Below are 16,551 nucleotides of genomic sequence, written 5' to 3' on the forward strand. Positions count from 1 at the left end.
AATGATTGTGGTTTTCCACAGCAGATATGGAAAGAAGTTGTTGTTTACATCAGATGAAATATTTAATTGTACTAAACTTCAGGAAGGTAGAGGAAAGGCAGATGAGGAAAAGCACTATAATGTCAGTGTTAAATAAACTGAACACACTCAAATTATTTGTCTGGGCCTTTTAAGCTGTACAGCACTCTTTTGTAATTGCTCTTAATATTGTATAAATAGATTTTATAGGATATTTCTCATATTAACTACTTTTATGGACTTTGCACCAGGTACAGTGTAATGCCTGAAGTCTACAGGCTAAACATGATTTATAGTCTAGGTTTCCTATAAAAACAGCTTTCATGGGGTTCTTTGTCAGTGGACTTTGATCCAAATAAGATTATTGCAGGAAATTCTACCCTGGTATGGAAGGCTACAGAGCTATTTATATGGCACTTCTTTGCAGTATGTTGAACTCTCAGGCATGGGATTGCCATTTTTGTAATGTACCAGTCATCTCCTGGAGAATATGTTCCTTGTGCATCTGCATTTATTGACCTGCACAAGGCACCAAGGTGAGGGGAGGCTTTCAAGGGGCTGTTTTCCTGGTTTGTTTCATCCCATTTTTCTAGCACACATGTCATTGGGGGAATGTCAATAAGTGTAATTGCATAATGAGTCCGTGTGTCTGGCAACAACTTATATAATACCTGTTACTTTAAAAGCTATATTATTTCCAAATCAGTAATTAGATTTACAAACATTTATAGACACCACAAATTCTTTTGTTTTCAAGGAGACAAATCAGTGACTACAGTGATTTGATGTATTTGAAAATGTATTTAACTCTGGATCCCAACAGGAAAAAAGCCCATGATAAAGTTTGGTTACAAATGTGTATAAGACAAACCACCTAGTTTGACAAACCATCGGAAATGAGATAGATAAGGCACAATTAGAGCTGTGAAAGGCATGAGGAAAACTCATTTCTCTTGAAGCCATGCTGCTTGCTGCTTTCCTCTAAAGGAGAGGTTCAGCTTCTGGGGTAGGTGTGAAAGAGGAGAAATTCATCTTCTGCTCTTATCCAACTCCATTGTAGACTCTGCAACTTATCTCAGGATTAGTCTTCTTCACCACTCGGATGGAACAGCTCTTCTTGTGGAATAGGCCAACACAGTTCACCCTATCATACTTCTTGGGGAGTACAACCCTGTTATTGAGAAAGGCAAAGAGAAAATCAGCAGCTGAGGCATGGTTTGAGAAAGATACTCACTGAGCTACAGCCCTCCTGGAGCAGCCAGGCTTTTAACAGATGAAGTGGCTTTTAAAAATTGTGGCTTTTAACAGATGAAGTGGTTTCCCAATGTTTGTTCTTTAAATGCAGTTCTCATTGGTCATTCTGTTAGAGATTAGTATAAATTCCCACACAAAGGCAAAATACGGATTAATTCTGTCTTCTCCATTCAAACTAAAACTTTCTGGGTAATAAAAACAATTTGCAGAGTGCTGAATCATCTCAGCATGAATGACTCCCAGCTGGGCCTCTTCTTAGCACAGGCCAGCTCCCTCCCTCTAATGGCTGAGAAAAGCTGGGAACATTTCCCTACAAAAGTTCCTTGGATTGTAGTCTTCCTCATTTTTATGGGACTCTTTCTCCCTTCCCTTAAAAGAAGGATTTTCCTAGTCTTCTGGTGAGATAATCAGTTCACATCACTATTCAGGAAGACACAATTCTCCTTGACATCCATAGACACACAAGAACACACAAGAAAGCAAATTACCAGCATGTATGTCCAGTTTTGATGAGGAGGAAATGTAGGCTCTGCACAGCATGGCAAGAACATTAGAATATCTGAATAGATGTTTGCAGGCAGGCCAGTGGTGCAGAGCTACAGAAACCCACAAGTTCATGTGCTGTGAGGTGTTTAGGTATCTGGAGAAAAGCTGGTGAATAGAAGGAGCAAGGAAACAGAGGCTAAAGGGAACTACACACCCAGTTACTGTCTGAATCTAAAGAAGGACTAGGTGATGAGGAGGAGTTGTGTGCTGGGAACACCCTGTGTTTCATTATGTTTCTTCCCCAAAAAGTCTTTGTGACTTATTGATTATTCTGCTGGTCGTGATTAGAGCTAACAGAGAAACAGGAAAAGGAGTTTTGCTCTCATGGGTATGACATTTCAGTACATGCTTTCCATGAGGGATTTAAGTCTGAATATTTCAATCAGCTTATGAATAAACAAACAATAATTTGGGTAAACTTACAAGCTGCAGCAAGTCATTGAACTCATCTTACACCTGCACTGGAAACAATCTTCATTCTTCCACACCGCACCAAAAACATAGAGGTTTCTGTCTGAAAGGCACCCTGAATGTACACACCAGAAAATAATAGTCAGTAAATCAGCAGATGTAGGCCATGATCTTATGTTTGTGGAAATCAAAGCACTGATTTCTGTAGAATCACACCAGGGAAGAGCCTAACCCTGTGCTTTGCCCAAAAGTTACCCTGTGTTTGCTCCTGTGGTGTGCATGAGTGTATGGCACAGCATGATCAAATGCTGCAACCACATATCAGATGCATGTTATTCTGCTGTAGCAATGGATCTGAAAAACACCTTAGCTTATGGGTACTGGAGGATATTTCTGCCCTTTCTTATAGTCAACACACAGGTTTTGATTTTGTTTTCTCATTCCTTCCTCCTCCCCAATTCTTACTATATTTCAACTTGCACTACTAAATGCAATTTAAACAACAGCTGTCTTTGCTTTGATTTTAGTGTCAAGTGCCCCCTTCAGATTATTCAAGTCACTTAAAAGTACATGAGTTTTTCCCACATAGGCAAGTACCTCAGTCATACATTAGCCCAGAGTGCAATTATTGAATCTCAGTCCAGAGATACCTCTGTGTGGGTTGATTCCTGAGTAAGCAGCTGTTTGGATCATTCCTCAGCAAAGAGCATGTTATGCTATTCCAACATTTCTAAGAAAAAAAACCCTTTGAATCTCTGAATTAATGTTTCAGGGATGTCTAATATATTTGCCATTCTTACCATATTTTCTGGCTGGTCTAAGGTAACAGTGAGCAGGAACACACAGAGTTCTTGAGAAGAGAAGGATCAAGCAAAAAACAAGCAAGAATTTCTAGAAAGAAAACAAGATTTTTTTTTTAAAATTAAGGGTTTTTTTTTTCAAAGGTCTAGCACAGAGTTATGGGATAGTCCTACTCGTCCAAATAAAATAAAATATAGAAGTACTTCCAGTGTAAAAACATTACATACACACACACACAAAGCTGGTAACTTACCATACTTGCATGGGCTGCTCACATATAATAATGAGGAGTAGTGTCTATTTATACACAGTGAGGAAACAATGCTCAGTGCAAAGGGAGGCAAAGTAAATGTGCTCCCAATGGACGCTCTAACCTGTTCCGATCATCGATCAGAAGGTGCCACCTCAAAAGGCCTTGCAAAGGCTCCTTTTGTGCACTGGCATACTTTGGCATCTTGAACTCCATTGTGCTGGTGTAAATCAGAAGAAACTCCAGCAGATACACTGGCTGCTCTGCATCAGCACTGGTGTCAGGGGTGAAATCTGACCACCAGAAAGCAGTGCCTCCAGAGCTGGCAGGCCATCAAGGACCAGCGGGGAAAGGACACTATTGTTCAACTGACCTGCTGTGAGGAGGCACAGGACAGGTCTTTCATACAGTGCAGTGATGTGGAAAGTGCACTGTTGTCAGCCTGATTGATTATATTTTCAATTATTTTATACAAGATACATTATGTCCATACTTAGCAGGAACTAGCTGTAGTTATGTATCTCTCAGCTGCTGAAGCAAAGCCAGGCCTGGGGACTAGAGGCAGATCAGCACGACCAGGTAGCACCTTTTTGGCAGCAAAAATGAGATGAGATGGGTATTGTCTCAGTCCAGAAGCAATGCTAAGGACTGAGGAAGGCAAAGAAAGAACAAGTTCCAGTTTTATTTCAAAACACAGCAGGAATCACCAAAGGCAGCGTTGTTTCTGCAACAGCAAAATGAGGACATTTCCTTCAATACATATCTTGCCAGAGGTGTCCAGGTCTTTGTGACATTAGACTGTTAAAACACGCAGCATGTGAGGCTTCCTCTCAGAACCAGCCAGGAAAATTGGCACATATCACTGCGGCTACATTAGGGCTGCAGGGATTCAGTGCTGTACTGAACTGGAGCATAGGCATAACAAGTTTCAAAAGTTGCCAGAGCATTCCCAGCCTAATGAGTTGCATTAATTCCATTAGTGTGGCTCTTTTAGCACACCTGGCTTTAACTGGGCACTTGATTGGTATGCCTGAACTCGTTAGCTTCCACTGATTGACAAACAGCTAGAGGAAGCAAAGCTGCACTGAAAGTGGTTTTGGGACAGAAGGGGAGATGGCAGAACAAGTGTGGTCTCCTCAGGGATTTGGAATCAACTAACAGATATGGAGGAGGTGGCCACTGTTTGTTGTGACAGAGGATCTGAATCATTCTTTATCTGTTTGCATGAACTTAGCAAGAGACTTTAGAGCTTCTGTTGCACTTTGCTTTTAGCTTTGCAGTACAGCTGTCAAGTTTTGTGTTAACCTTATGATGTTGGTAGATCATGCTCTCTGTGTGCAGTTCTGCAGCAGGAAACAGTTGTGGTGTGTAATGAAGTGTTTTGAGGAAATACTCTTTCTCTGGTAGTCTTTAAATGAATTTCTCTTTGACAGGAATCATCTACTCAAAGTAACTTGTTAGCAAAGGCAACAAGGTGAAAACATAACAAAGCTCTTATACTACTGTGAATTTGGTTTTATTTTAATTGAAACCAATTGATTGGGGTCTAGTATAGCAAGAGGCCAGACCCACTTCTTTTCTGTCCCAGCTATAATTCTTGACAAATCTTGTGCTGTGTCTTGAAGAGAAATAAGTGTTACAGTGGATAATATCTCCAGTGAGAATATAGTTGCAGGAAAATTTAATAAGCAATTCTGACTTGAAGAGCATGATGGGTTCCAAATTATTCTCTTACTCAAAATTATTTTTAAATTAGATGGTTATCCTTCTCTCCTTGGAGAGAAATAACTGTATTAATAACTTTCATATCATTTTTGCTCTCAGATAGGCAAATACATTTATATGTATAAAATATACACACAAGAAACTGAAGTGTGACCAAGGCTATTGCTTCCAGAGGTGCCTGTTAGCTACCTCCTGAAGCTGAAGTGTGTTGTATTCAAGTATTCTGTGTGCACTGTGCCCTAAAAAAAAAAATAATAATCATCTTGGATGAATTGAGAATAAAAAACCCCAAATGCTTATGGAAGCCCAAAACATTGAGTGAATTGTCTGTGGGATCTGGAGCAGAGAAGAGGCTGAACCTAACTCTGTTCATCTTCTTGCTGACCTGCTTGGACATTTCCTCTTGAGACAAACAAGGTTTTCCATGCCAAATGATTAAAACAAGGAGGAGAGTGGATTCTCTGTTGTGCAGCTGTAAATGAAGTTGTCTTCTGGGGCTGCAATGTTAAGCACAGATCCTCTTTTAAGGGAAGGCTGAGTTCTCTCAGCCTAGGTGATGGCTGGGAGGCTGAGTACCTCGAGACACTGTGACTGTGTCAGTTTGCTGCTTTCCCTCTGTACCTTCTCCCTTGGGCTCTGTTGTGCTGGAAGTGCTCAGAGCCCAGCTCTAGACACTCTGACTTAGGTCAAACAACTTCCTTTACTGGCTTGTGGGGGAACAGCAACAGTTAATGTGCCTCCCCTGCCTGAGCTCTGTGAAGCAATGAGAAGAACATGCAGCACTCCTTTCCCTGTTTGTCTCGCTCCTGCATCTGTCAGGGCAGGTGCCAAAGTAAACTGGTCAAGTCATGGAGTGGTTTGGCTAAAACAGGGACTCAGAGCACAGCCAAAGAGGCAATTCTGCCCTGGGAAGATTTTGACAATTGGAGGGATCCCGTGTTTTCTGAGGAGAGGCCTGGAGCTGGTGGGATTGGGCTCTGTGATTCCCCCAGGAATCAGAGGGGTGGTGAGATGGTGGCTCCATGTCACCAAGGCTCTGAATAGGGACAACTCCATAGTTTTATTGCAACTTGCCCACATTGAAAACATTTCTTTGGAAGACATTAGTGGCTTTAGACATGATCTGCTGGATGTCTATTGCTTTACCTTGTGTTTCAAAACTACCTGAATGTATTGCTTAATTACTAAACACTATGGTGGGCCTCAAAATTGGGTTAAAGCACAAAAATAAATCTGACCTGACTTCAAAATGGTTCATGTCAATCTGTTTTAGAGAAGTTAATCAGGGAAACTGATATTCCTGCTGGCTCTGACAACTGGCTGACTCCATTTTTAGCTAAACTCAGGGGAGGGAGTCATGAGGAGAACCCTACACCTAATGCTCATGCAGCTCCTGGGAAATCAAATGAAATTTAATATTTTCCCTAAAACTACTACCTGAGTGACATGGCCTTTTTCAGTGAGAAGATGGTTTGCTACTTCTTAGGGGTGCTGCAGCAGCAGTCTGGCCACCACTTGTGCTGGGTGATACTGTCTTCCCTCTGTGCAAAGGATTCAAGATTGACTTCCTGATGCTTTTACATTATGCAAAAAGCACACTGCAGTTTATCAGCAGTCCTTAATAGAGATCCACTGGAAGCACTGGCTGTGAAAAAGCACTGAAGCCATGGAGAAGTGTAAAGAACATGGGTCAGTGCTTGAGACCTCCTGCAACAAATAAAATGTGAAAACAGAATTTTGAGTATGGGGAAGAAGGTTAAAGTAACCCAGGCTTGCTGTATGTTTTAGATTGGTCATATGACTTGTGTATTCTACAGTTTCATGTATATACCTGTCATAAAGCAAATCAATTCCAATCAGTTTCACCCTTAAATAAACCACAGCTTGATCCAAGGAAACATGCACACAATAGTTTCTAAAAGAAACTTTCAGGCTTTGAAAAGGTGCTAATGCAAACTTTCCTGCCTACCAGCAGAAGAGTTAACTAAGAGCAAAGTGAACAAGCAAAGTTCTCATGAACTGAATTTATCTGAGATTTAAAACTGGCACAGAGCACAATGTGAACTGAAAATCTATGGCTTCCTTGGTATGCATAATGTAAATGAGATATGTGTTTTCCTTGTTTAAGTTGGATTTTCATTTTAAGATTAGGGCAAAAATCTTATTGGACACAAAACATGAATGGGTACCAAGCTATTAAGCTTCAGGTGATAAGCATTGTTTAATAGGAAAACTTGCATCAGATTTATATCCGTTTTCTGGTGTTTGATTTAAAAGCTTTGGTAGGCTAAGCACTAGATTTTATTTCTAGGACAAGAACACCTTTCCAATATTTAAAATATTTGCCTTAAAAAGAAGTACTGGACGAGGAGGGCCAGCTGTCCAAAACTCCCTCTCCTTCTTGCAGGAAAGCTGTGCACTTTCAGGAGATGAAAGGGAAATTGGGGGTAAGAGAGCACAAAACCTGTCCTGCTCTACCTGGGATTTGCCCCTCAAGGTTCTGCAGAGCCTCCTAAACCTTTAACCTGACAGGATAGTGGAGGAAACTTTCCTGTGAGTATTTTCTTTCCGCTCTGTGAATCTAGTGGTGGTATGATCTAAAAGTTTTGAGGCTGAGGCATGTATTCTTTGTATGGGACTGTAGCTGTGAATGCTGAGGTAGAGAAATACCAAGGCAAAACATAACTTGGGAAAAGTGGGAAGTTCAAAGCAGAGTTTTGTATGCTCTGTTTCTGTTTTTTCAGATTTGAGGGTTTCGTTGTGTTGCCATTGCTAGACTCCTTGCTACAGAAGGGAGCCCTGCTGTGCTTCTGGTGCCCAGAACTAAATGTAATAGGTAAAATCATCTGTTTCCATGTTGAAACTTGGAGCAGACAAGAAGAGACCAGAGTGTTCTGTGAGATGTTTTGGGTCAGGCAGGAAATGAGCCTTTCCTATTTTGTCATAGCAAACAGGGTAGATCTAAGAGGACTTGGCAGATAGTGGAGAAAGGTGCTTGGATGGATTTAAAATGTGATTAAATAGCTCTGTATTGCATAGGAGTGCTGCTTCAGGATGGTTTTTCTGGAATTTGGGTGCATATGTTTAGTCAGCCTTAAAAAAGGAAAGTAAATTTTTGGTCGCAACTTACTTATGACTTGGTGTTCTCTGTAGACTTGCCTTACAACTGCACCTGGAAGTCTGTTGCAGGCAGAAAGATGTCTAAAGAATGGTTTGGGTTGGAAGGAACCTTTAGAGGTCATCTAGTCCAGCCCTCCTGCCAAGAGAAGGGACACCCTCCACTAAACCAGGTTTCTCAAAGCTTTGTCCAACCTGGCATAAAACACTTCCAAAGATGGTGCATCTGCAAGTTCTCTGAGCAACCTCTTCCAGTGTCTCACTAGCCTCATATTAAAGAATTTCTCCCTTGTGTCTAATCTGAATGTAGCCTCTTTTAGTTTAAAACCTTTGCCCCTTGACTTATCACTGCCTTCCCTGGTAAAACATCTCTCTCTATCCACACTGCTCCCCTTTCTGTGTCACCTCCTTTGGTCAAAATTAGAAAGAGCAACCCTACAGTTTCAATGCAGCAGGGTGGATTTGCTTCTCAGAAATTATTTTCAAGTCCTCTAGCCTCAACCCTGAAGTGCTGTAGTCTATGCTAGGCATGGTGTCATTAGAAGAGGCCTTCAATTATACTTTATGGGTAGCTGGTAGATCTTGCAGCCCATAGGCTGGTCTCCAGGAAGCCATAGAGGACAAAAGTTAATAATGTAAGACATTATAGAAAACAGAGCATTTAGAAAGATTTTCAAGTAGCTTTTTGTTTTTTCCCCTGGTTTTTGAAATTTTAATTCTTTTGGTTTTCATCCTTAAAGAAGAAAAGAAGTCACATGAATTTCTGATGCTTTATATGATTTTATTTTGGCTTTAAGATACAGGTGTGCACAGATTATGGAATATGCCCCTTGGCACTGAAACATGACAAGAGAAGAACACAGATTAGCAGCTACCAAGGATGCTTTAAAATGTCACCTTTAATGTCTGACCTCAAGGAAGGAACAGGTCAGTTCTTTGTTCATGGTGAAGCATAAGGCAGAGAAACCAAGGGAGATTTTTGTGAGTAGATACTCAGTTTCATTATATGTTGGATTTAGGAGTAGATTTCACTTAACATTCGCATTTTTAGTGGTTTTGAATTTGTGAGGGAACCATCAGAACAATAAAAGGAAATATTCCCCCAATCCATCATTCTTCTGCTACCCCACCCATGAATGGACTGGGCATTCTTTTGAGTGATCATCTTTCTCCACTACTTTATAAGAGCAAGTGTCCTTGCTGAAAATGCGTTCACATTTCTCTTCATCATAGCCAACTGGTGTCATATAGCTGTGGTTGGGAAAAGAAAAAGAGGTGATGAGACCAAGAAATAAGCAACTTGCACTTCAGGTGGTATCTGCACCTTTGGTATGAAGAGTCTGTACTGAGGAGACTCAGTTTTGGGAGCAGAAAAGGGAACTTGCCCAAAGGTCCTAGCTCAAATGTTTGTTACTTGGCCTGCTGTGTAATCAGGATGGAGAGTTTTAATTTTTCTGGTCAACACCCAAGGGCTGTTTGTTGTGCTTATTTGCTATTCCAATATCACTGCTTCTTCTCTTCATCCACGGTATGCAACTAATATTGCATGAGTGGTTGGGTATCACTATGGAAAACATTACAGCCAAGGTACCTTGAGCTGCTTCTCAGAGGAAAGTGAGGCAATGTGTGGCTTTGGGAATATCTGGATTAGGATCAATAGAAATTTCTTAGAATGTTCTCTCTTGAATCAGTAACTTGCCTGATGTTTTAGCCCTGAGAAAAATTAAATTCTCAATTTACTTTAAATAAAGAATTATTTGTTAAATAAAACCTCTAATTTTCAGAGGAATTTCTTGCATGTTCAGTGAGGATGATGCTGGATTTATGCATAACTTTGTCATAGGAAATGAGTGGGAGAAGGATTATTGTTATTTCTCAGGAACTCCTGTGCAAAGGGAAGTGGATTGTGCTGTGTCATGGCAGCAGAGGGAAAACCCCACTGCTGCTCTGAACTCACCTGGTGCAGCAGTCAATTCCAGTCTTGGAACAGGAGCAATCGTTGCAGTCCTCGGTCCTCCATCTGGAATCAAATTCATGGACCTTTCCTTCCCCATCAAGGCAGCCTGAAAATGCAGAGTATGAGCAGCCTTCAGTGTCAGACCATTGCACTGACTGCTGGATGTACAAAATGGGTGGGATCTTTGCTGGCTTTGTGCATTAACATCCCATATGCCAAACACAGAGGTTCCCCAACAGAGCAGGGTATGCTACCCTAATTCGTGGAGAAGAGAGACCTGTGTCCTTCTGTCTCCTGAGGTTCTTAACAGCATGGGGTTTCCTAGTGCAGTTCATCTTCAAGTATGGAATTTGAAGAACCCAGCAGAAAGACAACTAGACACAGACCTGGCCAGAATTAAAAAAGGCTTTGACTTTCCTATTAACACCATCTCTTGTTGTCTCCTCCTTTAAAGCAAGACTACATCTGGTCAAAAAGCTTTTCCCACTCCTCAGCTGCAGGAAGAATGTAAATGTTGGATGTAAAGTTCCTATTCAGCAGTCACAGAATAGACCATAGGCCTCCTAAATAACTGATCTGGGATGCAGAATTTTATGAGAACAGAACAATAGAGAGTGCTGGGACTTCTAGGTTGTGTCTTCACCTATAAATGTTCTTTTCTTTGGCAATGTTAACTAATTTCTTCAAGTAATAGCAACAGCTTTCCCAGGTAAAACTGTATTTTAGACCACTTAGAGGGTTTTTGCATATTGGCACACATAAACTCCTGTTGTGTCAAAAAAAATTGCATGCTTCTCTTTTGGAAATTTTTTTTTCCTGCAGCTCCACTCATCTGTAGAATGACAGACTAGCTGTGTCCAGGAAGGGCAGATGCAGACTCAAGGGATGCAGCCATTCTGCTTTTAGGAATTTGTTTTGGGATACAGAAACAAGACATGAGTAAATTGTGTGGTACTGAATACTTGTATATCTGTTTCCTGTTTTATACTGGCTACACACACTTACACTTCTCCTTTCTCTGATTTCTAGATGTGATTCCATGGTAAAAATATTACTTACTACTTCATGCAGATGAGTAAACTAAAACTGTGTACTTCCCTGGGAAAAGATCATTAGTAATTTGGTCTGTGTGAAGCTCTCCAGATAACTTGTTCTTTTAATAACATATTATAATATATTGCTCTCCACACCCCATTTCCCTCCCATTTCCCTTTGATTCCTTTCCATTGTTTCCACTTATTTCTAAACTGTGATGAATTGCACAGAATGGACAAATCAAGCAGTGATTCTGATGATGTCTGTCAGGTTGAGAGCAGTTCTTACCTACAACCACACCATTAGACATCCCTGGCTTGAATGGCATATAGAAACAAGAAGCATCAGACAGTGGCATGCTGATGGCAAGAGCAAGAAGGCAGGCCAAGATGGTGTTCTGAACAAGAAAACAGAATTCATATCAATCCTTCAGTAGCTATTAAGATGTCTTGATGATAAATAACAAGAAATACATTGTGGTTTCAAATTAAAATCCAATTATCTTTTGCAGTTTAGACACTTTAACACACTTATCAGGAATACGGAACCTTTTGAAGAAGCAGAGGCAGAGCATCACATGGGAGCAGAGAAAATGTCTGTCTTTCCAAGTTGTTAACATCAAGCATTGACTGCTAGACCCAGATACTGTTTGTGAAAAATGTGTGTTCCATTCCTTTGCATTACCCATTAAATTTTCTAGTCCTTTTTTTATCTATAGGCTCAGTCATCAACTGTTTTTTCCACTACTTTCACAGTTGCAAAAACTTCTTTATCGCAGTCTGTAGAACTACAGAATGTTTCATCCTAATATTGAAAGATTAGGAACAAGTGAAATAACTTTAGCTGAAGTTGAATACTCAGGTCTTGGCCCTGTACCTTACTTGCAGGTGTCACTTACAACCTAGGTAATTCTATATTCTGTGACCTTTGTTAGTGAGGTTTGTTTCTGAAAATTCAGCTGAAGTTTCAATATTAGTTTGAAATGTTTGAAGGGCAAGAGAAGAAATGTTTATTCCGGGTAGACCAGGAATAAACAATCACATACACATACTGTAACTGTGTTGTTTCAGACAGAATAGGACTGGTGACTTATAAAAAGAAGTCACTACTGAGAGATGAGAGGAGGAAAATTTAGTGTTTCATTTTGCAGAAGAGAGGTTAAAACCCACCAACCTGCATCAGAGTGACAAAGGAGTAAAAATCAAAATACCTTTTTTTTGAGTTCAGGGAAGTGCTCAGATGTAATCCTGATTTTTGACCCTAAGTTCTTACCTGCCTTTGCCTCTCTTTGACTCTTGCTCTCATAACACAGAATTTATACATTCTCCAAGTTTCATAATGTGCCAAGTACTGAGATAAATCCAACAGAAACTCCTTTAAAATCCATAGCAATATACCATGGTCTTTTACAGTACAAGATGTAAGGACTCACCATTCTTGCAGAATTATGAGACTTCCAGAGGGGAGATGGAAAGCTCATTTTCTCAGAGACCTTATATAGAGAGGGAATTTGTGATAACAGCCCTTGAGCAAACTGACCACGCATGTCCAGCACCAATGAAGGTTCTGCAAAATGACTTCACGGGGTGGGCATTAAGATAAGGCAATTACACACAGGAAGAAAGGTTTGTTCTGACAGACTCTGGAAAAATAGGCGTGGCTTTTGTGCCACACCAGAGTTGGGAGGCAATTACAGGAAGCACTTTTCAAGCCTAGAAGGAATATTAGCACTTGCCCTGAGAAAACCATTAGAGACATGATGGTTGTCAATCACAACAAAATTGCATGCTTAGTTTCATCCATCTAGGGTTTAAAACATGGGTAACCATTTTAAACTAGGTAACCGTTTTCTTCCTTCTTCAGCTTTCCATCATGTAGAAGAGCCACATGCTCAGGTCCTCTATGAAGAAATAGGCATTACATATTTTATTTTTTAATTCTTGTAAACAGTGAGAAACTGCTCCTTTTCTGCAGACGCTGTATATGTCAGGGGCAGACACACTTTCCAAGGACAGTAATTTGATAGCAAAGAGGTCCAGTATGGTCTCCTTTTGCTTAGCTTTCACCTACAAGGTGCAAGTATTTCAAACTTTGTGGCTCTTCTTGGTGATGAAGCTTATCCCTTGTTACCAGAGCTGCACAGTTTGCAATACCTGAATTAATTACTCTGCCTGCATAACTGTGGTGACTTCTTGTGTGGTTTTGGGAGTAGAGGCAGAACTCCAAGTTGGGTTGGCTACTCCACATCCTCTACCCAAACTCCAGAGCTGAGAGGTAGCTCAGGAGGTCCATGAGAGAAGGCCAGAATTAGTGCAAAGCAGGTCACAGTGAGACCACTACTTCCAGTGACATCTTAGCTGGCTTTCAACTCAGAAAGTTGGGTAAATTGGTTTTCCTAAAGTTACTGGACTATCACTCTTCAGGATGACAGAAAAGAGATGCAGTGCTTGCAGGTGTTTGATGGAGCTGTGACAATCAGCCTGTCCATAGTAAGTTAGACTCGGCAGTGCTGATTTACACCCTGCCCTGAAATGGAGGATAACTACCATACCCTTGACTCCTAATCAGTGGAGTGGACATGTCAGTCCTAGGAATTTCAATATTGAAATCAACAGTCCACATATCCCCTTTGAATCTCCCAGAAATCTGTATGAAGCCAGTTGAACAGCATTGTGGTTTGGGATGCTGTCAGTGTTTCAGACTGTTCATTTTCCATTTAAAGGGGAGGGGGAAAGGCACAGTAGGACAGTGATCCCTGATCCTAGGCCAAAGATGCCTTTGGTGCTGGTTCAGTCAAGATGGAGAGAGTTCACAGCATCCCTTCTCAAGTCCTGCTCCTGTGCTGCCTGACCTAATTGATGAACACCTGTGAGATGCCTAAGGATGTGCCCTAGGTTTTCGTGCTGGCTCTTTGTAACCTTTAGGTATTGAGAAGTAACAATTTTCTCTAGGCTGACAATACTGTGGCAAGTAGCATAGAATCCTGCTCAAGGTATTGGCTCCTCCACTCCATGTCCTCAGAGGTGATCTGGAACAAATGTTCCATGATATTTTGGAATAAAAGGACCATCAAATTGCACTGCATTTATTCTGTTAAAATTACTGAGCTATTTAATTTTTTTTCTTCTTGCATGTTATGTACTTGGCATTCAATATTTTGCTTCTCAGGCAAATTCTCAGGCAGATTCTTGAGAGGGATCAAGAATGTGAGGTTCCTGTGTGGGAGAGTAAGTGCAGGACCCATTACAGCAGTTTGTGTATCTAGTCACTAAACCCAGTATGTTGACTATCACCACTATTGAGAGGGGAAGAACAAGAGGAAGCATGAAGCATTTCAGCTCACAGATCATAAGTAAACATGATTTTACAAATAAACTCTTCTTGACATTAAACTGACAACGTTGTGTATAATGTACATTGGTTTTACTTTATTAAGGTCTGTCACATTTGTGTGTGAGAAAGGATAACTGTGTTTAGGAAAGGCACATGCAAACACTAAAATATACAGCGCACTGTTTACACAAGAACATATTGTAAAGGTGGTAGAAGGAAGTTTTATCCTGGTGGAGACACTTTTCTTAAGTCTGAGGTTCATATACCCACAAATCTCAAAGCCTAGGCCCTCAGATCTCTCCCAGGACAGGAATTATCAAAGAATTGTATAAATTTTATAGCAAGTTACACAGGCACTGCGAGCAATTTGTCCCAGGTAACAGATGGCCGAGCAGAAACTTGAATTGAGACTTCAATTCAACCTGTGTGACCCAAGATTGAGACAATAATATCATTTCTTCTCTGATCTGAACACACCTGCCTTCTTCCATGTGTAGCCAAGTCCCCGTCCCCGAGCTGAATTTCAGTTTTAATTCAATGCAGTTTTAGTGGGATGAGAAACACCTAGTTTTTTATCTTGGTGCAAATGCATTTTTAAAACACGTGATAATTTCTCAGCTAGCCTGGAAAATCCTGTCAGATCATGATCCCAGGACGAAGGATCAGTGCTAAGCAAGGGACATAGGGACAGACAAAAAGATCTAAAGGGCCAATCACAAATACCAGGCCATGCTTGCAACAAGGCAACCTCCATCTCTGAAGTGTGGGTAGAACTGAGGGAGATGGCCACAGATACTGTACCACCAAGAAAAGTCCAGAGGCAGTAAATCAAAATTAATAGGAGTGGTAGATTCAGAAATAAAGGTATCTCTAGCTTATGGGAAAAGTTAAATATCCTGCACTCCTACCTTCCGTCTCAAGATGTGTAGTAAAAAAATTCTGAGAAGTCTTCAGTGAACCAGAATAATGAGAGAAAGGTGTATTCCACAAATTAAAAAACCCACAGTGATTCCAAACACAGCTTGTTATCTTGACCCTGCAGCTGATTAAGCAAATGAAAACCATATATATGTGAGAAAGACTTTTTGTGGAGCCATGACTTCAGGAGTTAGATGTAGGAAGGGTGGCAGGTTGGAGCATTGCTGTAGCTCTGTCCAGTAGTGCCTCTGCTTTTGCAGAACTTACGTGGTGCAACAGTGGACACTGCTCTGGCCACTCTGGCATTGGGAGTGTGCCTTTGTTCCTCCAGGAGGTAGCAAATTATCTGCTCATCTGTCCCACAAGCTGCCCATGCATGCACAAAATGAAAGAAGTTTTAACTTCTATTTCATACCAACAGTTATTTAGTTCAGCATCCTTTAAACTTATTTCTGGGGAAATTCAGTTAATTTTGTGTATATCCCTCCTACACTATATTTCAGCTCTCTTTTTTCCATTTTTAAACCTGTTAGCTACTGATTCCACGAAGACTAAATGCCATGGTTGGAAGTTATTGCTGCAGGTCTCAGAACAGACTGGGATGGGGAGAGCAACCACAGAATTCTTCCGCCAAATCCAAAGAATGTCTTGGCTTTTGGGACCTCTTCTCTTTTTTCTTTGCTGTTTTCCTCTGTAATGTGTCAAATTCTGCTTCCTGCCATTTCTAGTCCTACACCCTTCCTGTCTGATTGAGATGGGCAGGAACTAGAACAGAACACCATGAGAGATTTTGTGACTTGCATCTCTGGCAGGTTTTACCAGAATTTTTCTTGGACTGTTTCTTTTGTAATAACAGTATGCACTATGCAGTGGTGTGAAGAATAAGCCCAGGAAACCCTGCTGTAACACCCCCACAATGTCTTGGAGTACTTCTTGAAAGTAATGTATCACTTTCTGAGAGCAAACTGGGGCTAGGAGAATTGCTTTCCCCCTCTTTGAGAAAGCAAAAAGGAATGGCCACCTGAAACAGGGTAGAAAATACAACAAGTTTCATGTAATTTTTTTTTTCACAAAATGACAGCTAGCATTTTATTTTTGAAATCCTTAAAATGTGAAATATGCAGCAGATTAAATACATGTGTGGTATAGGTGTCAACAGGTTGAATTTGAGTGCTATAAAATCTTT

General features: G+C 40.7%; 1 protein-coding gene across 1 annotated transcript; it reads right to left on the reverse strand.

Moving 5' to 3' along the window:
• Positions 1-8,882: 8,882 nt before the first annotated feature.
• On the reverse strand, positions 8,883-12,675 carry LOC132076351 (beta-microseminoprotein-like). Its single transcript, XM_059477392.1, has 4 exons — positions 12,547-12,675; positions 11,403-11,511; positions 10,080-10,185; positions 8,883-9,373 (listed from the first exon to the last, which is right to left on the reverse strand). Exons 1-4 carry the CDS (start codon positions 12,658-12,660, stop codon positions 9,244-9,246), a joined length of 459 nt encoding a protein of 152 aa, XP_059333375.1. The 5' UTR covers positions 12,661-12,675; the 3' UTR covers positions 8,883-9,243.
• Between the last annotated feature and the right edge of the window lie 3,876 nt (positions 12,676-16,551).

Source organism: Ammospiza nelsoni, chromosome 8 (assembly GCF_027579445.1).
Source record: "Ammospiza nelsoni isolate bAmmNel1 chromosome 8, bAmmNel1.pri, whole genome shotgun sequence".
Lineage (NCBI taxonomy): Eukaryota > Metazoa > Chordata > Aves > Passeriformes > Passerellidae > Ammospiza > Ammospiza nelsoni.

Coding starts and splice junctions, on each gene's coding strand:
- LOC132076351 (XM_059477392.1), bottom strand. CDS start 12,660: ATGCGTGGTCAGTTTGCTCAAGGGCTGTTATCACAAATTCCCTCTCTA. Junction 11,512..12,546: donor CTCATAATTCTGCAAGAATG/GTGAGTCCTTAC, acceptor TTTCTTGTTCAG/AACACCATCTTGGCCTGCCT. Junction 9,374..10,079: donor GGAATTGACTGCTGCACCAG/GTGAGTTCAGAG, acceptor TCCCAACCACAG/CTATATGACACCAGTTGGCT.